We start from the raw sequence: 26,563 nt of genomic DNA, 5'->3' as shown, positions 1-26,563 counted from the left end.
TTCTGAAAAATAAAACCAATTTTATTTTCAGGGAACACAGATAGTAAAATACATTTAATTAGTTCAAAAAAACCAGAGAGTATTTTTGGAGGACACAATTGTATCGTAACCTCAATTGTATCGTAACCTCTGACTGGTTCCGTTAATGTCTGCCTCCTTCAGCACGGAAATGTGGCGTCTGTCTCACGTCAGCGATGGCTTGACCATTTAGACTGTAGTCACCTCAAAAAAAATATGAAAGAGAGTACAAGCAAAAAGGTGGCCTGGATCTGGAGTCAGATCAAGAAAATCCAAAACAAATTCAGGAAATCATATAAGGGTCAAATGATGGCAAAAAGTCAGTTTGGACCACATTTGTCTGCAGGGCGAAGAGAAACAGAGAAAAAGCTGCTGCTTTTTATGATGTTGAGACCAGACCTTGACTTAAAAATAAAAAAGGTCCTGACAGAATTCACTTTTTAAAGGCAATGTAGCAAAATAACACTGAAAATAATTAACTGAATGAAACAATGTTTGCTATCCTGGCAAAGAGACAAAAAATAAGTTCTAATAATGGATTAAAACCCAAATTTTTTTGACTTGAACATCAAATCATCGACTCTTATCTTTATCTTTCCATAGTCATCCATCACACCAGTCCACTGCTCCACCTGTGCTCTAACTCAGCCTGATTATCTCAAACTTGTTGGGCCTCCTATCCTGCAGGGGGCGAGGCAGTCGTCCACCCTGCCTGTCACCCGTCTCCCCTCCTTCTTCCTGTGCATCGTTCTCCGAGCCTCCCTGTCCTCCCTGTCCTGTGTCCACACTTCCCGTCTGTCTATCCTTGGGACAATCCCCGTTGTAGGTTTTGATGTAGTCCTCCACGCGCCAACCCTTGAACTCCGACGGTGCTGTGCAGATCAGACCCGAGTAAGCGACGCCCGGGTGGTGCTTCAGCCAGTACATCAAGTAGTGGATGTTGTAGTCGCAGATCCAGGGGTTGTTGTCCAGCGGGAGCTTCCGTAGGAAGTAAAGGTCTTCTAGCACGCCGTACTGGAAGTGGTGGAGGCTGTTGTTGGACAAGTCAAGCTCACGGAGGTACAGCAGGCCTGCGAATGCAGCTGAGAGAGAGAAGACAAAAACCAGAACAAAATGAGATCATGGAGCTGTAGGAGAACCTAAAATATTATCCTTCCTCCCTGGAAACTTCCGGTGTTGCTGCCTGTGTGATTTAAACCAGAGCTAAAAATCGTGTTGTGTTTTTATACAGCTCTTCTCATAGAGACGTCGACGTTTAACAATCCTTAGATAACAAGGTGACTGTTGGCATTATTAAGAGATCCCAGACATTGTGTGTGTGTGTGTATGAGTGGGAGTAATGAGACAGTGGAGACAGCTTCACACTGACTACTGTAGCCCCGGGACAAGCTTTCATCTTCAAAGGCAAAAAAACAACATAGACCGTACAGAGGTAATGGACGTAGGCACCTGGTTTTTAAAAGTGAAGCTCTGTAGCACTTTGTAATTTGTTTGTGCTTTGGTCTGTGTCACCAGTCTGCAACCTTAGACACTTAGACACAACCTTAGAAAAAGTGATCATTTAACCCTGCAAACGCCACGACATGATGTTGTTGTTTAACCTATTTATACACAAAGCCAAGATTAATACCATCACAGTAGCAGGCAGTATTCAGTATGACATGCTTACTCAATCACCGGCAGTGACTAAAGAAAAACTGCATAACTAAGCTTTGTTTAAAGAGGACAGTTACAATATGTTATTTTGCTGTTAGCAAGCAAGCTGAACATTAAGTATAACACATACGTTTGGTTTGATCGTGATTTTTTTTATAGCTGTGCTATGTAAACCAGCTGAAGTCGATGCATCAGCCATAAATGTATTTTTTACGAAAATTTAGTATGACACATACGTTTGGTTTGATCATGATTTTTTTTTAATAGCTGTGCTATGTAAACCAGATGAAGTTGATGCATCAGCCATAAATGTATTTTTTATATTAGCACAGTATGGCTAACTACAAATATAATCTAGCAGGAAGCCAATGCAAAGAAGCTAAAGAGCCACAGGTCGCAAACAACTGTTCCATCAGACTAAAAAAGCCTACATTTTAAATGATCACTGACAGTATGGCCAACTTGTCCATCCATATTTGAATATAATTAGATTTTGACGATCCTATTTAGAAAGAAATAGAGAGTAAAGCACAGGGGAGGAGTGCCGACGCTCTGCCAACCTTTGCTGCACGGGAATTATATAGGTTCCTAAACACAGGCAACTGCTGTTGCTTTAGAGGTTTGATTTTTACTTGCTGTCAAGCTAAATTAAGCTAGCTAAGTTAGCTTCTGCCCTCTTGCCCGCTGTTCTCTTCTCCCCAGCTTTTACTGCTGTCAGTGGAACAAATGACTTAAAGCCTGTTGTCTTTAATCCAACATCCCTCCGGCATGACACATCCATAACACATAGCACCCACTTAGACTAATGCCTCAGAAAACACTGTAATTATTTTTCCTGTCAGTGTATATGCACTTGGATTAATATGTGTTAAGTGAGTGTAATTTATCAGTGCAGAGATGATGAATTGAAACACCTCCAGGCGTGTCTCGATCTAAGCAAGTCTTCCTACGAATCTCCAACCAATCACAACAGCTATGTCAGCACAACCACAGAGAACACAGTGGCGGGTCTGTTTCTCTGTGGTTCTTAAGGCTATATTCAGGTGCTGAATTCTAATGCACTGTATTCAAAATGTTAAGTCATTACACAAGAAATGTATATGTCTAAAAAAGTGAAGCATTTAGACAGAAACAAAACGGCAAGAAAAAGTTACAAAAGCAATTAATGGTTAATGGCTATTAGCCTAGCAGCTAGCCAAAAAATAACTAAATAAATAAGTAAATAAAATAAGCCAACAGATAAAGATCAAAAATAGATTGGAGTTAGACAAAAGAAAATGTTTAGCGTTTGCAACTGTGGAACTGTAATTGTAAAACCTCAACTTTAACATAACTTTTTTTTCCTTCTTGTTAAATAGGTGTGCCTTATGTAACACCTTGAATTCCTAGGTTGGGCCTGAATGCAGCCTTGGATATGCATGACTTGGAGGAAGATATGGCTCATAATGTTTGACGTTGACATTTATAAAAAAAGTAGACGGAAATGTCCTTCAGCTGTGTTTGCATATATAAAGTCAAGCCGATTCCCCACTAGGATAATTCCTACAATGTGAAGTTATTAAACCCAGGGATACGCAGCAAATGGACCTTCACATACAATGCGTTTCCCTGTGACTGGTTAAATTATCAGTCTGTCAGTCTCAGTGGTGTCCTTCCTGGAAAAGCCACAACCATCTGGCATAACATTCAGCCACAACAGCAATAAAAGGAAAAACTCAACTTAAATAAATAATAACACAAAATGGCTTTTTATTCTTTTTTTCTTCCCTCTCTGGGAAACCTCCACATTTAAAAAGAGGCTTAAAACATCATCTACAAAACATTCCTTTGTGTTTTAATTTTATTCCTTCAAAACAACTCAACACGGCTTTAGAGACAACTTTAAAAAACCCACAGTTTCACTTTCCAGTTTTCAAAAACTCGTTCCTAGTTGATTGGGCCGTGTTTGGGTGCATTGGGGGAGATTGTTTACATGTGTTGCCGGTGATGAATGGAACAGCAAGCTTTTGTAAAGGATTCCCTCTAGGACAGGGCAGCGTAAGCCAAAACATCATCAGCCGGGAAGGAGTAATGAGACGGCAATTTTTCTTTTGTTGTTGCTGCCGTTGCAGTGTAAAGGCAAAGGAAGGAGTCAATGAAACGGTAGAATGTGGTGATTCATAAACGGAAGACACAAACGAGAGCCAAGAGAATAAGAGTAGAGTGGGTGAACTGTTGGAAAGGCAGGGACAGGAGCAGTGAAAGTGTCTAAATCATGGGGGCGTGGAGCTAAGATTGATATTTACTCTGACAAAATAACTCAGAAAAAAACAAACAATTCTCTTAGCCTTTCGTAGCTTGGTCGTAGCTCGGAATTATATGGGGCAGAGCATTTCTCTCATGTGTTCGACATCTGGTTTGTGATTGGTCACGATACAAGCGCTGATAAAACCATGAATCTAAGTCCTGGTTCTCTCAAGTCAGGACTTTGAATTTGTACTTTGCGAGAAATTTGACAGATACAAAAAAGCGACAGTGAAAAAGGCAGTTACCGAGGAATTGGAGGAGAAAAAGGAGGAGGAGGAGAATGAACATGGCTGAAGAGGAGGAGAAGGAAGATGTGTTGTTATAATATAGGATTTATCGAAAAGATGGAGGAAAAAGTGAAGATAGGTGGCACTATAAACAACCAGAGATGGAAACGGTGGATTTTGATTGGTGGTGACCAGGAACCCAAACATTAAGTCACATCAAGTGTCAGGATGTAGTAGATCTACTTTGGTCCCCGTCCTCCCCCCGCACTCCCCTCCGAATTGATCAGCCAATAGAGGATCTAGGTTTGGAATGTGGTTTACCAGTGTCTATATGATGCAAGTTGTTGCTGCTAAGGTTGAGCAGTTTGAGGTCTTTGGAGAGCAGGAACTGCTTGGCCCTGAGATGTTTGATACTGTTGCTGGACAAGTCCATCTTCACTATATCGGATGGCAGGTCAGATGGGACGTGGTCCAAACCTGCAGACAAAGACAAAAACAGATGAATGTTAGGCTTGGGAAAAATAGATACAAATCCAGCTAGAAGTTGTACGTGCGTCCCAGAGGATATGATGTCGGCTGGAAAGTCCAACGTGTATCGGATCGTCAGCAGGTTTTAATGTGAGTAATGTCTGGATAAAGGTAGTGGTTTCCAGTGTGGGAGAAGCTCCATCCCTGGACTTGTAATGACAATTTGCGTACAGACCTGTATGGGTGTGTCGGGATTTGGAGGGCGCGGAATGTCTAGGGTGGCACGCATATTTGGTTGTTTTTGCTCCTTGGGGGAGGCCCACAATGTTAGACCCCAATGAATCATTGACCTCAGGGGATGAAAATGCACCATTGTTTTCACACCTGGTATTAGATTCACATGGACTGAGGCAGATGTTCACAAGAAGTGAGTCAGAGTAAACAGACAAAACCCAAAATCAAGATATGGGACAACGTCCACTCCGTCTGGATCTTTATACATGCATAATTCCAAGACGATGTGTGGGCCGCGTACAACATTTCAAGATGGGGTCTTGAGTGAGACGACGTGTACAACAGTGTTTCCAGTCTCTCTCTCTCTCTCTTTCTCTCTCTTTCTCTCTCTTTCCTCACACCCACACACCTCCCCTTCGCCCCCAGTAAGAGACCTTTTGAAGACACCACTGTAATGATAGAAACAGGGATATCCCACATGGTTCCACTGCAACCCTCGCTGGAGCGTTCAATCACAACCCCACTCTGAGGTCATTCCTGTAACATTCTAGGGATTGGAAGTGGTGATAATAGAAATCTGTCACAGCCATTAGGCAAATGCCAACAAAGGAGAAGCTTCAGTTCTTCATATGCAGAGCTCGTATACACACGGAACATAGATCTGGATCTCACAGATTTGGATTTGTATTAACACAGTCGCTGCCAATGTGAGATTTTCATTGTGTTTATCACCTGGCATTGCAATGCCTTGCTGTTCCACAAGGGGCTGTCAACTGCAACCTTTAATTGCCTTGTTAAATTAGGGATGTCCAATAATATCGACCGACTGATATCATCTGACCGATATTAACATAATTATGTAATATCTGTAAGAAACATGTTTTTCCTCATTGTTTTCTCTTTTTATCATTGTTTTTTCCTCTTCTTCCTCTGAAAACCCAATAACCCAATGCCTGTGTTTGCCAAATAGGCTGGAATTGCTTGCAGGGTCCTGAGACGTTTACTACAGTTTTCGTGGCAAACGGCTGCATATATCGGTATCGGTTGATATCAGAATCGAAAGTGATTTGGACAATATTGGCCCGTCGGATATTGTCAAAAAGTTAATATTGGACATCCTTACTTTTATCTGCTTCATCAAAAGTATAGACTGTGTTTAAAGGAATAGATGGACCACAAAGATCAGTAAAGGCTAGTTCTTGGCTGGTTTATTATAATCCAGTTAAAAGGAAAATTAAAAGATAAAGCAGGACAGACGAAGGTACATGAGTACTGGGTCTGAAAACTCAGTTAAAAAACTTTTCTATTCATTTCTTCGAAAACCAAATGACAGAAAGTTGCTGCATCTTAAAGTCATTATCCAGTGAATTCCAGTCTCTGCTTTCTGTCTTTTTTTAATGGAAATCCAACACCACAACTAGTACAATTAGCACTTAGCTAAGTTTTGGGTGAGATTAGAGTAGTGCTGAAGAATGCTTATGGGAGACTTTTGTTGTGCAGATGTTGCCGTCTTGATGCATCACTAACACAGATGTTGTAACCAGTTTATCGTGGAAGCGTGTTGTCATAAATCACCTCCGATTTTTATAAAACGTAATCACCCACACATGGGCTCACACACACATACACACACGCATCGTACAGCTAGCAGGCTGAGCCAGTACAGTCAGGAAATGTAATAATTATTGTTCATGGTCATGTGACACCCAAACGATAGCAGCAGAGAGAACATCAGGCGGAGACATTAACACAACTGGCAGTTAAGTCACAGGTTACAAGCCGCAGTAACAACGTTTTGTCTGAGTAGCTTTCCGCAGGTGTCAATTTGTCCAAAACTAAAAAGAATCAACAGTTGAAGGGAGAATTTGCTTGAATTGTTTTTGGGTTGGTGTCAAATATTAGGGAGGACATCACAATAAAATGATGTGGCTCTGAGATATGATCTGAGTAATCCTTCAAATAGTTTTCAGTTTGGATAATCTTAAAAAAAAAGAAAAAAAAAGAAGGAGAAAGTGAACTCCTTGTCATTGTGACACAGAACACCACTGCACACCCGACCAACCCTAACCTCTGCTTTTAACCCATCACCAAAGTGAACAGTGGAGCAGTGTGTGGGGACGGTGCCACGGTCAGAGACCACCTCAGTGGTAACTTGGCAGCTGGTGGACTCCAACCTGAAACCTTCTGGACCCACGTCCACTGCCCCCTATAGTAGTATTCAATAATAATAAATGCAATAATGATAAATCTTTAGAAAACGATTTATTATAATAAAAATTGTTCAAATTTGTGTAGGAGTGACTCTGATCTCATCCTGGGCTCTCACACCCAAAACCTTTCTGGTATGGGTGGGAGCATTGTTAGCATTGTTTACATTGCATTACTGCCACCTACTGGGTAGGTAGCAGCACTAATGAATATTTTGTCTTTGAAAAGAGTGAAACATTTAATAAAATAAAGTAATATTAAATTCATCCATCCTTCCATCCATCTTCTGCCCCCTTCTGGCCAAAGTACTTACAGTACTGTAACCTTTGGTCCCTGAAGTATGCTGTTGAGAAAGTGCTCCAAAAAGACAAAATCAGTTTTTTCCTGTTTATTGACCTGCTGTCTCAAGTGTTTTGATCACTGGTTGTCATGACGGCCGATGATCTGGTAAATCTTTTGCCTGAAGTTCAGGCGGTTTGTCAGTTCCAGGAGCATCATCAGGTTTTTGTTTTCCCACCTTAAATCTTTCAGATAGAGAATTACTTTCTCCCTGGTTCGACATCTGTTACATACATCTTCACAGAACAATGAAACATGAAGGAAGGAAGGAAGGTGAACATGTCAGCGAAAGTGGAGGTCGTTTATTCATGACTGGACTTGGAGCTGCTTTTTGCTGAATCTGCTGAAGTAATTGCTTCACGAACATCAACATCTGCGCCACTTTGTGACAAATGTATCTGTGGGGGTGTGAGTGTGCTGCATTGGAAAGCACATTATCTGACTTCAGCTCAGCCTTAGCCAGTTTTGACCATTAGCCGTCACATATCGGAGGTATTTCATAACTAATCCCCTTATAATTTAAAGTAAAGCACCTGTTTTAAGTCAAAGTGTCGGGCCGAAATCGGTCACCCGGCAACACACTTTGCGGAGGAGCTGTGGTTTGCAAAGCTTACACATGTACAGTGAGAGATGCGTCAACGTAGCACATGGATCACCTTACTGCAGCAGTATTTACACAACGCTAAGTTGTTAGCATGATTTACTATAATACTGTAGGAGTGCTAATATATCTGGACTTTTATCTACTGTAGCCCACTCTGGGGACCACTGGTTAGTGGATTATTATATATGGGTTCACATGATGTGAAACAAGCCCAAAAGAAGACTGTAAACTGATAAGATTTCTTTCCAAAAGTCCAAGTATTTTTTTCTTGTTTAGTTTTTTTTTTTTCAAAAGTGATATACATCCTCACATCTGCAACGTATAACGGTGAATCTGGAGCAGGTGGTGCAGAGCGTCGGATGACATGTGGAAGGTAAAAAAAGAACTGCAGTCAATAGATTTTACAGCACTATGTGATTACTTCAGGGTCAGCTGTGTCGTAAATTCTCTGGTTTGGATCCACAGGCCAGACCCGACAGGAAGTCAGGTTTAGTCTAAAGTTTCTAATGATTTCTTAGCAATTGTAGATGCACGTAGTGCCGCTAAGTATTTTGTTAAAAGATTTTTGGTGTTTGTATAGTAGTGTATGTATAACCTAAATTATATTGGATAGACTGCATACAATAGACAGATACTGTAGATACAGTATGCTAATATAATGGTTAAAATTAAGCGATTCTGCTGTGTCTGTGGTCCATAAACTAAGCTGAAAATGTTGGGTTTTTTTAATTTCTTAATTAGTAATGTGAGACAAATGTTTGACTTTTATTTCATTTTATCTGCGTGTCCAGACGCCCAAGCTGTCTGTCCAGAAAAATCTGTTCCTCTGCCAAATTTAGTTGGGGATCGACGAGTCTTTGGGAAACAATGTTTTAAGCAAATGTCTGAGGTCATCTCTTCTTGAACATGACAGAAACTGCAGCCTGGTTCTGTGATTGGTCAGCAGATACACTGATTCTGACCTCTTTTAAATTCACACCTCAAACCCTGCCTGTAACTTAAATGACAATGAATGGTACATTTTTGTTTTGCTGACTCGACGCCTAGCACCAGAGTGTGTTTGGAGAGCTGCCATGACGTTACAAACTCTGCATGAATCAGCGTTTGGCTGTGTACTTAAACAGTCCAAACGTTAAACCCTGGTGGATTTAGATGACATTAAAAAAAGAAAGTTTGAGTTCTCGACTTTATGTGCATAGTCTTGCATGCAAAGTCTACGATCAGGCCAAAATTTAATTTAAGTTTGAGGGTTTTCATTTCAGGATGCTCCCATAAGCCTTAATAAGTCTTAACCAGAGCACGATCTTCTGCTGTTTTTAGGATGCTCCCATAAGCCGGTCTTAACCAGAGCACGATCTTCTGCTGTGCAGTTATATATCATTTATTCCACATCCCATAGCCCTGAAGAGGTACTATATATCAGCCCACTACCATACTGTAGAGCATTGATCCTCCAGTGAAGTACAACATGGAGCCTGGAGTCTGCTGTGGTTCACCTCAGAGAAAAAGTCTTCAAACCAGAGGGAGGGGAGACACCAAGTGTAGGGATAAAAACAGGGGGGGAGGAAGTGGAAAATAAAAGGGTTCATAGACCAGGAGATCAGCGTATGTTTCCACTCTCCTCGGGGCACGTCGCAGCCTTTGTTTGCCTCACTCTATCATTGTAAAAGAGGACAACACACAGCATTTGTTTCTTACTTTGTATCTGACTGTATCTTAGCACTGCTATCAGTCGAATCAATCAACTCTGACTCAAGGTTCCTCGGTCCCTGTAGTTGTTATGTCATAACTAAATCACAGATTTATGCCTTTAATTATTTTGTGATTATTGTGTGTTATTAATGTTTCCATGTAAAGCTGTTCCAAATAGAGGAATTAGCAGTGCGAAGCTAGCAGTTTCACCTGCTTCAGAGTTTTGTTAAACTGTATAAAAAGAGATTTGAACCAAGGATGTATGACCACACCCTCACAGGGTGACAAGCTTGTTGTGTTGTTGTAGAGGGCAGAGGATTCAACATAAAACATAAAACATAGCCGGCGTCTGAAGCAGCTGACTAATGTTGATGACCGGTCGTATTCTTGAGAAAGACACAACAAACGCACATTCTGAGGAAAGAAAAGGCCAAGTGTGGAAAATTACACAAGAACTGGTTTGAAGATCAACAGTCGAAGGTCTCACAAAATAACAAGTTTAAACTTCAACCAGTTTCAGTGTCTGTAAACAAAAACATAAGTCACTTTGTATCTTCAGTAAATCAAAGGAGAGGCTCTGTCATAGTTTGGGGCTACATTTTAGCCAGTGGTGGTCGTACCTAATGCAACCATTATGTTTAAGAGTCTTTAAAAAATAAAAGAAATGATTGAGTTTTGTTTATTTTCCAACATCCCAAAACCAAAATTTGGATGAGATTATGATTCTACGTCTTTTCTTAGTGTATATCGTAGTTTTAATGGCTTCCTTCATCTGTTTTCAAACATCATTTACGAACAAGTTCTCATGAGTTGCACTTAAATATTTAAAATATGACACATTTTCTGAGAAAATCCCATTAAACTTGGGTTGTTGGTGGCGTCTTATGTTTCCCAGCAGAACAACTGAAATAATGTTGATCATCGTGCATTTGTTGGCCTGATGTTTTATAGGCTTTTAGGCGGCACATCAGACCAAAGATCTGCCACCATGTGTAAGTGTTTAGCAGGGTTACAAAGAGACTTTTACACTTTTGTCACAACTGATTGACAGATACAAACAATTAAATCAAGGTGACGGTCGCTAACGTTGACTTCCTGTTGGGTTGCCATGTCTGTGTCCTTGAAAATAATAATGCAAAAAATCTGAAACCTGTAGAATCGGCGCTATGCACTACATCTGTGTTAAATTATGCAACATCCACACATCACATACCGCTTTCATGGTTTTAGATGAAGGAGTGAGGATGAAGAGAATCATTACTGGTTTGAAAAAAAAAATTCAAATGTGTGGAGAGGTGAATGGGAGTACAAGGCTGTGAGGGAAACAGAGAGTCCTTGTAGTGGTAAAGATAAAGAAATGATTCAAAATGTCAAAAGTAGAAAATGAGGAAAATATGCAAAGAGCTTCCTCCAGCATTTACGTCTCACAGATGTAGCATTGTGTGCTTTTTTTGGACTTTGACTGTGAAGGACTGCTTTCTCTGAAGTGCATTAACTCCCCATTTGCAGATGCATTCGAGTGGTACTCAAATCTGGAAGCTGCCTCGGCCTCGGCAGACACTTTCCCAGCTGTGGCAATTGATGTTATTTGGGCGTCAGAGGCCTTTTGTTTGTGTCTTTGAAGAAGACATTGATAAAGGAGATAAACAGACACAGCAGTATGGATGAAAGGGGTGAACGCCACCGGGGCAATTAATTATAGAGACGGATTATAAGCAACAAGCAGTGATGTGAGTGGCAACTTTTACAGACGGAGAAAGGGGGAGTTCACCAGATGTGAAAACTGGAGGAGCTAGTAGAAAATTGCCTGATGGCTGCCAGTTTAAATCTTCTCTGCAGCTTTCTGCCCACGCTGACTCACTGGCAAAATTAAAAACAAACACATGAAGTATACAGTAGGTTGACTGTTTTCTCTAATGTAGTGGAGAAAAAAACCATTCTGCAGAAAACTGATGGACAGAAATGTTCTAGGACGGAGGAGACAGAATCATGTCTCCAAGTGAACTTCAAAAACCTTGGACAAGTTCTGAAATAATGTCTTTGTCAGGTGTGGTCTTGTGTCATTCATTCAATCAATTCATTTTGAAATCGATACTAATATTGATATTGGGTCAGATACTTAATTCAAATACTCAAAAACATGCACTAACAGCGTCTCACTACCGCCACCCTTGCCCTGATCAGTGTTATTACACAAATAATAAGAAAAGTACACATGTTAAAATACTTCGTACTTGCGAATAATAAGAAGTAGAACTACACATGTTAAAATACTTCGTACTTGCATTGATTTGTTCACTCGTATGAGGACAACCCTACTCCAAACTGAACCTTGAGTGAGTGAGTTATGGAACCGTCGCTCGCAGCTGCTTCTAGACATGATATTTGTCTTAGAACTTTTTGACCTCTCCTCATATAATTTCAATCACAATACTGCTTTTATGGTGCTGTATGTGCAAAAGAAACATGAGACCACCCAAGAAGGGAACGCGTGCACAAAACGCAGCTCATCAAAACTGTCAAATAAATTAAAGACGAGAACTCTATGATCGAATCCTCTTTAATCAGTAGGAACTACGGAGGACGCGGCTCAGATGTAGCTAACCTGATTAAACAAACACAACCGCGCTGGCTCAGCCCAGCTGGGACCAAAACATTAGACAGCAATAAATGATCCTCATGGCCAATTTCACTGCAAGCAAAACTCTTGAACAGACGCTACATAAATCTCAGCATTTGTTTTTTTTTAAATAAGAAGATGCTTCTGTGCCAGGGTTACTGTTGTTTGTCTGAGGTGAAATTGCCAGGAAAACTACATTACAACTTCTGAAAAGGAGCAAAACTTCAGTACAACACACAGCAGGGTTTGTTTTCACTCCACTTTGGCTCTAAATGAACAATTTCTGATGCAGGCAAAAGGAAACTGAAATCATTGTGTGAGTCAAAACGTTCGCTCCTGTTCATTGGGTTTAGGGTTGGCCCTGTTCTACGTACATGGTTTCTGGAATGCTTTTTCTTTCTGTCCATCAAAGTCAAAAAGGTCCAGCAAGGACCTGTTTACGGCCCCTTTTGGGTTTGTCTGCAGATTTAATAAAGGCTCCTCACAAACCATTCATTCTTTGTAATGCACTGATGGCTGTTGGTCTGTCAAACAGGTTGAGCTCATTTTAGGCCACACTGATAGTCGAAGAATTTATAAATATGACTCTACAACTAGACCAGTGGTTCTCAATTATTTTCTGTCATGCTCCCCCTAGGGGACAGAATTTTTTTCCACACTCCCCATTAATTGAAAAACTATTTAGAAACCTGACAATATATATTTTCTTATCTGTACAAATCACTGTATGACTTGCTGCCACCTAGTGATTGGAGGGTTGTTCCCTCCCACATCTAACCTCCCCAGCCCCTAGCATCTCACTGCATCCTGTCCCCTCAGGGGGGCCCGCCCCACTATTTGCGAAGTACTAAACTTCACCAAAAAAATAGATCAGTTTTAAAAAACTCAAAGGAAAAGTGAGTTGTGGTCTACCTTTAACAACATCTATCCAACCATTTACAGCTGCTCAAGTACACAGTTGATACATGTCATTATTTACGCACACTTTGGGAAAACATCTTTAGGTACAAACTCAAAACTGCCAATTGTGGCAGTGGAAACCGCAGCAATCATATTTTAATTCTCCTTAAGGACATTGAGACAACGAGCTGCGGTCATCATGACATTTGTGTCTCTGCTCGTGACCATTTGTTTCCACCTGAGGTGCATTACGTTGCTTGCCCACAAGAGGGTGAGTTTTGCTCTTTCTGACAGTATTTTTGTTTGGAAATACCATTGCCCACAAAACAGGCTCGCTAATACCAGACGGCCTCTTACCTTTGTGGCTGCAGTCCAGCAGAGGTTTAGGGAACATGTAGGTGTGACACATGGACGTGGCCTCTGGCTTCACCTTGATGGGCAGCTTTGGTCGTCCACCGTCCTTGTCCCCCGGCCTCCTGTCGGCCTCACACAACGCATCCACGTTTATTTTCTTCAGTTTTTGGCCCGACAGTGAATGAGGTTCCGCACATTTGGCGTAGTTGCCCAGGTTGCGGTTGCTGGGTAGCTGCAGCTTTCTGATCAGGCTGTCCAATGAGCAGAGGCAGCTCCAGGGGTTGTCGTACAGACGGAGGTAGGTGAGGCGGGGCAGAGGGAGCAGGACGTCCTCGGAGGCTGTTCTTAGTCCGTTGTGCTGCAGCAGCAGGGTGGTGAGCTTGGAGAGGCCCGTGAAGGCTCCGTCCTCCATCATGGAGATGTCGTTCTGCTGGAGGTCCAAGCTTTTCAGTTGTGTGAACGCTGAGAACATGTTGTCCCTCAAGATCTAAACAGAGAGACAGGAGCAGTTAGTGCGATGATAGGGAACCCAGGAAACGCCCTCGGGCCCCGAACTGCAAGGCGCCGCAAGAGACGGCTGACGTTTGTGCAACACCAACCATTGGGAAGGCAGAAGGACCCCGCCATGGTCTGGGCTGAGGCCGTATTTTTAAGGGCTTCTGGTAACATTTCTTCTGCTGTCCAGCAGAAGCTAAAGCAGCTCCAGCACTAATCCGATATTTGTTAGCTAAAGAACAACATGGTGACTATTTGATCTCAAAGTTTAAAAATGGGGACCCAGAGGAGAGGCTCATTCTGGGGGAAAATATTATCAGAAGCTGAAACTGATTTTGGACTGGTTGTCCAAATGTCAGTTTAAATCCTGCAGATTGTATCTTGATCCAGAAAACCTTTCTAAGATAATAAATCCGTTCATAAATCAGTCATTATCTGTGGAATTTTGAATTTTGTCGTATTTCATCATTTTTTATACCAAAATCTGCAGTATTTAAATACAAATACTAAAAGGTACTTCTAAAAGTAATAATGTAAATTTGGGGAAATGGCTGGAAACTAGAATAAAAAAAACAAACAAACAAACAATTATTTTTTTGATTCATAAACTTTCAATTAACCACGTGTGGCAGGGCATTCATTTGCGTCTTTACATAAACTCATTCACCAGTTTCACCTTTATTTTAACAAAACAATAACCTAAAAAAGTCCTTTGGTTTTCACTCCCTGATCAGCTGCTCTCGTCTCACACCTGTTTCTCATCACCTCGTCAGCCCATCAGTCTATTTAAGCCCCGCCCACCAGAGCTCAGTTTTCCTTTGTCTTCAAACTTGTCAGCAGCTTCTGTCCTCGTGTCCTGTAGCATTTTATTATTATTGATTTATTTTTCTTTCTTTTTTCTTCCTGGTTTTGTCAACCTGCCACCGTGTTGTGTCATGATGGGTTATTTTGGGCTCCATGTGTTTGATCAGTGTCAATAGTGTGTGTGTGTGTGTATGAATCTGAAGGTGACTTACTCTCCAGTTGTACGTATGTGTGAAATGTGTGTTGATCTGGTCTCTGCAACAGCTGACTTTTATCTGATCAGCTGATCCACACTTTGATTTGTTGTTCTTTTGTTTGTTTGTTTTTTCAATCAGACATGAAAAGACATTTAATCTGAAAAAAGCCAAACCACTTAATTCTTCCACTTCCTCCACTATCTCTGTCTTTGAACACAGACGGGCTTGATTACGGCATCGTTTCATCGTGTTAATCACCCTATTTGAAATCCTTTATTCTCTTCCTTGCTGCCAAAGCGTTTTTGTTCCTCCCAGCACCTGTGATACACATCCTGTGTGTTTGCAAACACACACATACACAAAGCATTGTGCAGCACACACACGGTTTGATCTCAAGACCAAGTGACTGGTGAACAGATGTTCCTGGTATGAACTATTACTACAAGGTCGGAGCAGTTAGCTTAAACAAGATAAGTCTGCTGATCTGTGTTAGTTTTCCAGGTTTTTTTTTTTTTTACCTTTTGCTAGTGTGCATACCTGAATTTTGTTCCTGGCCAGCAGCAGGTGGTGAATATCTTTTGGCCAGTCCTGCATCACCGTGGTCAGCTGCCTGTCCTGACAGTCCAGGTACTTCTCCCCCGCCTCCATGTACTCCTTACACCCCTGGATCTGTCGTCTTGTTACCCCTGCCCTGCCTCTTCCTCTAACGCGGCCGCCGGTGCCCTTCTCTCGTGCCCCCGACCGAGGGCCTCTGCGAGGCTCGGCCGATCGCAGGAGCAGCAGGAGGAGTAGGAGGAGGAGGGAGGTGAACGGACGCATGGTGGGAAAGGAAGGGAGGCCTCTCAGTAATCAGGTCAGCGTCCGGAGACTGTTGCGGGAAGATTTGTGACAGGACAGTGGCAGCCGGTCACAGCTGTGTGTACGAAGAGGGAAAACAAAAGGAAGAGGCAAAAGGAGCAGATTTTTATTCAAAAGTTGGCAGTGGTTCGAAAGCCAAGTTCATATTTCATCAAGTGTGCAGCCAGAAAAGATTACCAAGCAAACACACTAATTACAAAAGTGTACGAAGAAAAAATAAATCACAACAGGAAAAACAGAACAGCAGTTTTCTGTATTCCCAGGGAAGACTGAAATGGAAATAGCTTCAGTCCCAAATGCACCAAACCAACAGGAATTTGTCCTGGTGGCATCTTGAGTCATGGTGAAAGGCATGGCAACGCTCCACATGTTGAAGGAATTAGCAGAAGACGTAGCAGGAGAGGAAAGTTGGGAAAGGAAAGAGGAAAATGGGTGAGAAGGAAAGAGAAACATTCTTCATGTGTTCACGTCTCAAGGGTTAAATGTGGTCGACTTTCTGTAAAACACCAAACGGGAGTTTACTCTGCATCTGTGAGCACGATTCTTGCTGCGCAAATAGCTACTGGTTGCATAAAATTCAGAGTAATTTGAGGCAAACTCAACCTAATAGGTTGGAATCACAGTTAGCCTCGTCTTTCCGCGCTGCCTTTAATCATTAGCCCTCTCTTCTTCTCCGTCTGTGCTGCGGCCAAGCTTCCTCATGGTTTGTTCTGCCAGACTATTAAACTATTATCAGCCGCAAATTTGAAGATGGGAAGCCTGGAAATAAAAATATTTATAGGTGAGTAATGATGGGGTCTGTCATTTATTTCTGCCACATACTCAGTTGCCCCTGAGTCTCCTTTTTTACTGATTCTGAGTAAATAGGAGAGTCAAGAAACTTTAGTGATCAGAGTCAAAGAGCTCAAGGCCAAGAAGTAAAACTACTGTATAAATACAGACCAGTGCCCCATCTGCAGTACATGTGTTACTTTGTAATGAGTATCAATTGTCTTTGAGATCAATTAAACCTTAGCGTAACACATTTTTCTCTTGGGATTTGTATTTCTGGTGCTAACTTTCAGACAATGTTTTAAAAGTTATTTCTGTGGATAAACGCTTGCTTTTTCACGACATAACTTATCCTCCTGTATATGGTACTTTGGTACTTACGATACTGGAGTTAAAATGACCTAGCTGCTCACGACATGACAGCAAATCAAAGCTGTGTGATTTGGTGATATTTTAACTTCGCAACCGTTGTGGCAGATTTCACAGTGTCTTTTAAATCAGACAGAGAGACAGTTTCAAAGGCGTTTTGCTACGAACCCTCTGTGATTTTTTTTTTTTTTTAGCCTTATGACTAATTCCAGCTGAACTCAAACCACAGCCCCCCCTCCAGCTTTTCAGTTTCTGAAACAGTGGAACAACCTTGTCAATGCAGATGTACTGTAGTTGTTCCATTGTGCATAACAGACTGGGCATGCTAGGGAGAAACAGACAGGAAACAGCTGAGAATGTACCGTATCTCTGTCCCAGCCATCAGTCATTCTAAATGAAGCGTCAACATTTGATTTTCTTTTTATACGACAAATACACGTCTACTGAGCTGCTGCTCCAAACACAACAGGAACTCAATGAATTTGGTCTTAGTCGTAGCTGCAGGCAGTCTGTCTTTCATCCTTCTGTATTATAGACATACCAGTAAGCCTTCATTAAAGTGTGTGTGTGTGTGTGTGTGTGTACTGTACTCTAATATAACTGCAAAACACATGTTTTCACGTCTGCCTTGCGTGATTGGTTGGCTGCTGAGAGAAGCATTTCGACACAACGCGAGAGTCAGTCCAGGCAAAACAGGCTACTGGACTAGACTGTGGGGGACAGTTTCAAGATGTCTTGAAAAGTTCCAGACTCCACTTGATTTTTTTTTTTTTTTTTAAAGAAGAACTTTTCAGACTTAGGTCATTTGTAAGTGTTCTTGTCAGTAAATAGTGGAATTCTCACTGCAATTTTTTAGTGAGATAAGTCGCACCAGCCAAAAAATGCACAACAAAGAAAAAACAAAAACAAAACCATATGTCGCTCTGGAGTATAAGTCGCACCAGTGCCTTCTAGCGGCTGCTAGTGAGAAAGTAACAAACACGTACATTTTCAGTGGTATGGGAGTAGCAGATACACATATACTGCTGCTAGAGGGCAGTCTGTCTGTGTAAAAATAGCGAACATTTGAAATTATACATTTTAATATATAAGCCGCATCCGAGTATAAGTCGCAAACCCAGCCAAAGGGGGGAAAAAAAGTACGACTTATAGTCCGGAAAAACGGGTATCTCCCTGAAGTGACCTGCATGTGAGGAAGCCAAAATCCTAATCTGCATCTTTGAACAGATCAAAACATTTGTTTCAAACAACTTTCTGTCCACTGCATCGGTTTCAACAGTAGGTTTTCAAAACCTGATCATAATCTCTTTTGCTGTAATTCATCAAATATCTCCAAACTATCTGGACAGTTTTGTTACAGCTCAACACTTTTCCAAAATTGCTGTTTTTTGCTCTGGAAAACTTTTTCCTTCCATACAAAACGAGAGAGACGGCCAGTCCCCGAATTGAAATTCCACTCAGGACTATAACAAGACTGTCCGGCCAAGCCCAACTTTGTGGTTCACCTCATGCCCATACCAGACCAAATTAGTCCTTCCAGTCTGGTATTATAAATAATTCTCCTCCTGCCCAGCTCCATCTGGTCACTCAATGCCAACCCCAAGAAACATTGAGGCAGTGCTTCCGCCTGATATTTCTTCGGTGGCACTGTTCTAAATTACCTGGGTATGGCTGCTACGGTCTTCTGACCAGAACCAGAATAAAGTCTGGTGTGGACTGAAAATGTGGCAGCAACATGTTCTCAAACTCAAAGACTTGAAAAAAAAAAATGGGGATTGGTCCTTGTCTTCACACTCAGGTTTGAACGATGCAGTAGGGAGAGTATTTTAATTACTGCATATCTACAGACACGTACCGTTATATATGATAATATGGTTATGTCAGTGTTATTGTACAACTACGGTCTGTATTCTGTAAAACTTTCAAATAACAAAACAGTTCAGCACTTCGTGGACAGAACGTACTCAGTGCTGCGTTAGCCTGCGCTGAGTCAAAACAAACCACTGGATAAATGTTCAAGGATGTAGGGAATTATTTTGGAGGAAATGTCTTGCAGGGAGTACTGACTCGGAACTAACCGCAAACTTCCAAAAACATATGGTTTCACCTTTTGCTCCACCAGCTTTAATACTCTAGGTCAGGGGTCACCGACCACATTTGTCGGAGGGCGAGAATTTTACGGGACAGACACCTCTGGGGGGCCGGACACTCAAATTAAATTAAATAAAAATCACATTTGTCTATAATTGTTAATAGGGATGTTCGATATGAACTTTTTGCCGACACAACGATATTGTCCAAGCACTTAATTTCCGATTCCGATATATCAACTGATACCGATAAAGGCCTGGTAATACTTATGTATTTATCTGTACAAACCAGTAGTATGAGATTAGTTAAATAAGCTGCAATGCTGCCATCTAGTGACTTTCACTTTAATTTACAGCTGTTTATCTCCAAAACTATTTTGGCACACATCATTTGGTGAAACCCAGACATTGCATTATTGGGTTTTCATTATTGGAGGAAAAACTAATAATAACTACATAATATGTTTATCTGGGCCGATAATGGCGGTCGGCTAATATTCTCGGACATTCCTAATTATTGGTTGATGTTTATTTTGGAATCCAGTTGTGGACTGAATTGCATGGTTTGATGGGTCAGATTGGGTCCACAGGCCGCTAATTGATAATTACTACCGTATGCTTTGTTTTAACCATGTGTAAAAAGGTAAAAATGCACGTTTTTTTTTCTAGAGTCATCTAGAGCAACTTATCGTGACATTTGGCAGAAGTCCAGTGAGTTTCAAATACCACACTGTCATATCCTCAAAATGAATGAAAATGAATCCACACAAAACCAAAGTGAGGTACATGACCCTGAAGGAGCACTGATGGAGGTAAAAAAAATTTTAAAAAATCCCAGAGGAGACGCTCACCACCTCGTCTACACATGTATGTTTAATAAAACTAAAAAATGTCCCGGGGCCCACATGGGTCATTTAGCTTCAGCAGACCAGAGGAAACAAAGGCTGGTGGGTCTCTGACATCACGGCTAACTATGCCGCCTACATCAGGAGAGAGGAGGTGGGTATACAGAAATACAGATGGAGGCAGCTTACAAAGTCAAAAACCATGTCCAAACAATGTGTTCAGTGAAAGGGAAACGAAAGGACAGCGTGTAAAAAACAGAAGATCAAAAAAAAAAAAAAAACGCATATAAAGATAAGACCTATTTCAACATTGAAAGTTGCGTGGGATCAGAACGTTTTATGATGTCAGCTGGAGGGAAATTCCCTCTGGCAAAGAGGTCAGTGAGTGAAATGCTGATCTGCTTCTGCTAATCCACCGTCACATGAGATGTTGAGCTGAAGAAGCAGTTACAACTGCACAACCCAAACAGGATCACTACGTCAACTCAGGAAAGCAAATCAGACCATGCGATTGATTTGGTTGCCAGCAGGGGGCAAAATAATTTATTTTGAAAATATTTAGAAGCCAACAAGAAAGGAAAATGTTTCAAAGCTTTTGGAGAAACTTCTAACATTTGCCTGACCCACCGCCTTTACACAGACATACAAACTAAATGGTTCTTGATTGTCTGTCCTCCAAAACTTCAACAAGGCGAAGCATATAGTACGTCAAACCTGTAATCACAGAGTCCTGACATCAAACCGGTAGAAAATCTGTGGAGTGAACAAAACCAAATTAGTCCAAGGGCAATACTGGATCTGGAAAGGTTTCATTATTTGGTCTTTAAAAAAAAAAAATCCCTGCTTCATAAAAACCCGCTAACAGACTTCTCTGCTTCATAAAAACCCGCTAACAGACTGATGACTAAGCAACATCTGCCTGTAAAAGTCTTAGTCATGTCACAGCCTCAAACCCACAAAGCCCAGGGAGTGTGCAGAGTCAGGCGGTACCTGCTCTCAGTCTTTTCACGCCCGGGTTACCTTGGACGGACCAGTGGAGGTGGACTCAGTTCAGACCTCCATTTAGAAACACAAGGGCCACAGTGTTAGGGGAAAGGAAGTAGGAACAAGTATGGGAGGCCGCAGAAACACCAAGACACTTTATATGTAGACGCTCATGCGTGTACATCCAAAGTAAGGGGCGGGGGCCATGCTTGTACTTGGATTCTGTTTCTTATAACGCAAACAATAGAGTGGGATACTACAACAGCAATGACAAAAAGTTGAATTTACTACTTTTGGTAAATTTTTGTTTACATTTTCGAGGCTAATTTAGTTTTATTTTTATTTTTTTTTTGTTTTATTTTTCTCCAGTTGAACACTTTCTCTAACTATTGTACCAGGCTTAGTATGTTTTAAAAGACATTCGTATTTGGATGAAGTAATACTCCTGCAAGCGAAGTTTTGTTTCTAATTTTAGCTGTTTCTGGCCATATTAAAATCTCACTTGTTATGCTACTGTTGGTAGTTTCTAGGGTAACTTTTTTTTTTGACCAATTTTCTCATTGTGATCTCATTTGCTTACTTTTTGATTTTTTTCAAAAACACTTTTTGCTAGTTTTGTCCTACTTTTGGGCATTTTCTGGGAATTCTCCTACTTTAAAATGTTGTTCTAAATGCTTGCTTTGGCAAGTCAGTTCTATTGCCAATGATTGATTGGCACTTGGCTTCTGGATCGAGTCCTAACCACTCTTTGGTATTTCACCTCATTTAATCCGTGCTCCTTGGAAGAGGTTAGACAACAGTGCGCTAATAGAAAATGTTAGCATTCGGCCAAGTTGTCTGCCTGGATAAACTGAATGCAGAGAGAGTTGTTGAGGTGGATAATTAGAAAAAAACAAAACAAATATATTGTTGGAAAGTTAAAACTTAAAGATTTGTTTATAGAAGGCCACTCTCTGCCAGGGAACCTCCCAGTGAGCAGCCTGCGCTCTGTTAGCTTTGGGCTGAGTTTCCATTGTGAGGGCATGTCCAAAGGTCTGTGGCTTGTTACCATGTACAGGATCTAACCCTGCAGCTGGGAGGCAGATACAGAGGAGGAATGATGAATACAGAGAATGGGAGGAAGGTGGGTGTTAAAACCACTGACCTGATGTCCTAAATCAGAGGACACAGGCAGCCGACAAGACAAGAAGCCGTGCACATCGCTAACAGTCTAACTGGAACCAGATCAGCTCTTCACTCCAACGGGGGAATACGTTTTTGACATTTTTTTCCCCGACCAGGTCAAATGTGATGAACCCAAAAATGCAACTGAACGAACCCAGTAATCTTTTGTCTGCCTCATGCCTCCCTTGTATTGCCCAATGCTACAGAAATAGCATCAGAAATTAGCATGAAAAATGGCCAGTTTCTCATAAAAACATTTTTTAAATCACAGATATGAGCAGACTCTGTGGTGGTCTGGTATTAGGTTAAACGTGTTCTGAAAAGTTCAGCTACAAAACCATTCATTTTTATCATAAAACGATCAAAACCCAGGATTACTGTCGAGCTGAAATGTGTCTGGTTTATAAATCCTGTGTCAGAAAGATCGGGGAGAACTGTGGGAAGGGTTTGTTCTCAGTGTCGTGTAATAGTCTACTGTGTTTTCACTCGTCTGTGTCAAAGTCCTCACGACTGCAGACGACTTCATTCACACCAGGGACAAAACCAGTTTTCATTGGACGTTCAATGACAATCAAACACTGACGCACAAATGCACATTGTCCTCACTGCCAACCGGCAATGTTGATTAGTTTGGTCCAGCGCCAGACACATGAGGACACACACACACATACTGTTAATTATGACTTGTGGAGACAACATTTTTATAATCATTTCATTATATCATAAATAATAATAACTGCATGTTGGAGCCACTTGCATGATGGGTACTAGCCAAGAAGTTGATGAAGTCATTTAACCAGTGTGACAACAAGGTAACATGTTTGTTTTGTTTCCCACCTGGAAGTGCTGTACCTCACTCTCCCACCAGGGGCACAGTCTGTTTGACCAATTGTTACTTTCTTTTGTTATAGATTTGTTTATATCTACATTTTATACCATTGTTTGAGCAGGAGTGTATTTATGTCACATGATTTTTGAAAATTGGTTAGTTTTTCAGCATTTTTTCTTTTTTTTTGTGAAGTTCACCTTTAATAGAATCTCATGACCGTGGGATTTGTGAGGTGTTTGTGTATGTTTGTCTTGCAAAGAACAAGACACCAAAGGTCTTACTCATTTTACCATAAGCTGAAATGGCAGAAATCCAGGGCAAGGGTCTCACACCTCGTAATCAACTTACATACTGCACTCGGCTGGAATTTTACTTCAGCTTACACAGGAACATGTACTGTGACTTCCTCTGCAGCTACACACACACACACACACAGAGGGAGTGTGTGTCTTGTAATTTTACCCATAAAATTTTATTCCTGGATGAGACAACAAGTCAAAGCTAACACCTGATTCTCCAAACCTCACTGTATTTCATTATTTAACAACCTGGAAATGAGACAAAGGATCCAGCCTGCATGAGTCACTGCGGCTGGGGTTTCTTACAAGTTAAGAGGGTCCAAGTAGGTGAATGAACCCCTTCATCTGACTGTGTTTGTACTTGAGTGATGCAACCCCTGAAAGTGATTTGCACTCGTCAAAACCAAAACTTGACAATTAGAAAGTCACTGTTTTGAAGTTTGTCTTTCGTGACTCCGGTAGAATCCCACAGAGCTACAGAGTTGCCTGTTGACGCAACCACGTTTCCCATCCTGTAACTAACTCACTATAGTCTGCTCTTCATTCTCTCTGCAAAGCTTTTCCTGTTTTAATTTTTTTTTCTTTTTTTGGGACTCTTTTGGTCAAACATCTGCGCTGCCTCTGACCTGATGAAGACCCGATAACGGACACGTGTTGTAATGTTGTGTTTCTGCAGGTCGTCGCTAACGTTTGAAGACGGAGACTCCTGCACAAATGCATTGCATTCATTCTTTTCCCATTCAATGTGTGTGTCTATGTTGTCAGAGAGAAACAAAGGGAGGGAGACACACATCTGGCAAAAAAGGAAAAAAAAAACGGAAATGAAATACTACTTTTAGGTTGATTCAATTACACAGCCTTAAGGAGTAGGATGGTTTTTATATTTGAGGTTAAAGTCTGCTCACTCTGTGGCTTGCTTTATGATAAAGCAAAGTTTGTCTTTTTTTTTTGTTTTGTTTTGCAGTTTTCTTTAAGCTTTAGCATTGCATCTCATGGTGTTATACAGTTCTTTTGTAGTCCTACCTGTACTAAATGAGAATCTGGCTCAGGATTGTCCACAAGGACCCGCAGATCTCCGGTTGGTCCCGCGTCCCAGGCTCCTAATCCTGTCATGAGCGCTGCGTCCAAGCCAAAAAAAATCCTGCCTTGCTGTCTGTAAGTTTAGAGCCTGGAGTGAGGCACAAATAAGTGGCTGCTCCTCCACTCACACTCTCTCTCTCTCTCTCTCTCTCTCTCTCTCTCCCTCTCTCACTCCCTTGCTTTTCACCCACTCAGCTGGATTGCACTGAGTGAGGGGAGAAAGAAAGTCTGTGAGCAGAAGAAAAAATCTGATTCTCAAAGGGGCCACAAGCCTAAGACTGGTGTAGCATTACTTATACACACACACACACGCACGCACACGCACACACACACACGTGTAATGCATTCTGTACACTGGTGAACATGGACTTATGGAGAATCTGGGTGGCAGACCACTAACTCTCTTAGCAACCAATGCTAACACCCGCGTCGGTTGTTCTGTGGCGTCATGATACATTTGCACAAGTGAGGCCAGATTCCATCCAAAAACAACCCGGGTCCACATCCAACATCTGCCTTTGATCGCCACTGCCTCGCTGGAACAGCACCCTCTTGTTGTTGTTAGGGTTTTCGGAGGATTTTGCTCTGCATGTTGCAGCAGCAGTTTCCAAATATTTCAACACTTGTCATTTGTATTTTTTACAAGTTGTGCATGTGCTCAATGTGAAATCAATTAATACCGGCTTAGCTCACTGTGTCTGAGCCGGTGGTTCCCAAAGTGGGGGACGGGGATGAGGCAAAGATGTTGAATTTGAATCTAATCTTAGTTAGTTTAGTTGAATGACTTGTTGTTTCAGCAGTCTGAATCTAATCTTAGTAGTTGAATGACTTGTTGTTTCAGCAGTTTTGTTGGTGTTAAATTGTTTTAAATAGCTCATTGGAATTGAATGGGAATGGATCACAACCACTGATAGGAGCATTGACTTGACATCGGTGACATCAGAATGCTATTGCGTGGCTGATTGGTCTGTTCCTCCAGTACTTTTACTGTCAGTATTTGAACAAAAAATCTCATCTGTGTCTGTTTGGAAGAATGGGATTAAACGTTGTGAACAGGTTTTGAAAGTTTCGGGATGTTTGTGTTGACCGTGAGGACACAGAAGGTACTGCATAATGTGTGTATTGCTGACACGGCATCCTTAAATCTGGTTTTGTCGTCACGATCTATTTAAATCATGTGTTCTTTTTCAGTAGTACAATTTGTCAGATTTTGTGCAACTAGTATTTCCAGTAATGGCCGCGGTCGCTCCTTATCCCTGAGACAAAACTGTTCTGGTGGGATTAGAGTTGTCTGCTCTGGAGGTTCAGAGTAATTTTGTAGAGACAAAAGACAGTAATACTTTCTCTCTCTCTCTCTCTCCCCGTCCCTCTCTATCGTCTTCTGCTGAGCAGCGCTGAGAGACACAGCTCCATATTAGGAACAACACACTGCACCGTCTGAAATGGATTGTTTACTGTCACAGAGACATCAAACAGTCAGCGGGCACTGGCCCTGACGGTCTAACAGTCTGCTGTTAGTAATAGTAGGAGTTTATACTATTGAAAAGTGGCGTCGCCTGTTAAATGGTCACACACTGGACTATGGTACAGTACAGTACAGTACAGTACAGTACAGTACAGTACAGTGCAGTAGCCCTGCAACACTTCCTACACACATACATCAGGAAAAAGCACACGCTGAGGACCAGAATCTGTGCCTGCAGAACATGTGTGTGTATTTGTGTGTGTGTGTGTGTGTGTGTGTGTGTGTGTGCGCCCATTAGAAAGGGCTGTGATTCAAGGCCAGGCCTGCGGTGGTGCCAAATGGTGAACACGCACCTTGTTAAAATACTTCAGTGCATTCTTCCACCTTCCTCCTGGGGGTTGGAACCCGGTGTGTATTTTTTATATTTTTCCCTGTTCTGCATAAATGTCAAAATAAAAACTTAATTAAGTTAATAAACATAAATCTGTTTATGTCTGTGCTGGGTTTAGTCCAGTTTTATTTAAATGCAAGTGTCAGACATTTGTTTGTTTGTTTTTTCTTTAATTTTTTTTAACATTTGGAAATTGCGTTTCATATCAGGTCATTTAATGTGTAAAAATCTAAATATCTGAAAATAGCTGGACTACGAAATGTTAACCACTTTACGTTAGCCAGAAGGATTCAAGTCATCTGCTAAAGGGAGCCAA

At 41.4% G+C, this 26,563-nt stretch overlaps 1 protein-coding gene across 1 annotated transcript; it reads right to left on the bottom strand.

Moving 5' to 3' along the window:
- On the bottom strand, window positions 1-24,525 carry lrrc17 (leucine rich repeat containing 17). The gene is made up of 5 exons (XM_008315779.3): window positions 24,335-24,525; window positions 15,640-16,015; window positions 13,610-14,093; window positions 4,509-4,664; window positions 1-1,100 (listed from the first exon to the last, which is right to left on the bottom strand). The coding sequence occupies exons 2-5, from the start codon at window positions 15,919-15,921 to the stop codon at window positions 658-660; spliced, it is 1,365 nt and encodes a 454-aa protein (XP_008314001.1). The 5' UTR covers window positions 15,922-16,015; window positions 24,335-24,525; the 3' UTR covers window positions 1-657.
- Between the last annotated feature and the right edge of the window lie 2,038 nt (window positions 24,526-26,563).

Source organism: Cynoglossus semilaevis, chromosome 8 (genome assembly GCF_000523025.1).
Source record: "Cynoglossus semilaevis isolate Cse_v1.0 chromosome 8, Cse_v1.0, whole genome shotgun sequence".
Taxonomy (NCBI): domain Eukaryota; kingdom Metazoa; phylum Chordata; class Actinopteri; order Pleuronectiformes; family Cynoglossidae; genus Cynoglossus; species Cynoglossus semilaevis.
Note: the sequence above shows the minus strand (reverse complement) of the source record. Positions and strands in the feature narration are given on the sequence as shown.

Bases quoted from the DNA above. Each gene is read 5' to 3' on its own strand.
- lrrc17 (XM_008315779.3), bottom strand. From the start codon at position 15,921: ATGCGTCCGTTCACCTCCCTCCTCCTCCTACTCCTCCTGCTGCTCCTG. The intron at 14,094-15,639 runs GTATGCACACTA...CTCTCTGTTTAG, and splicing joins TGGCCAGGAACAAAATTCAG to ATCTTGAGGGACAACATGTT. The intron at 1,101-4,508 runs GTAAACCACATT...TCTCTCTCTCAG, and splicing joins CTTGCATCATATAGACACTG to CTGCATTCGCAGGCCTGCTG.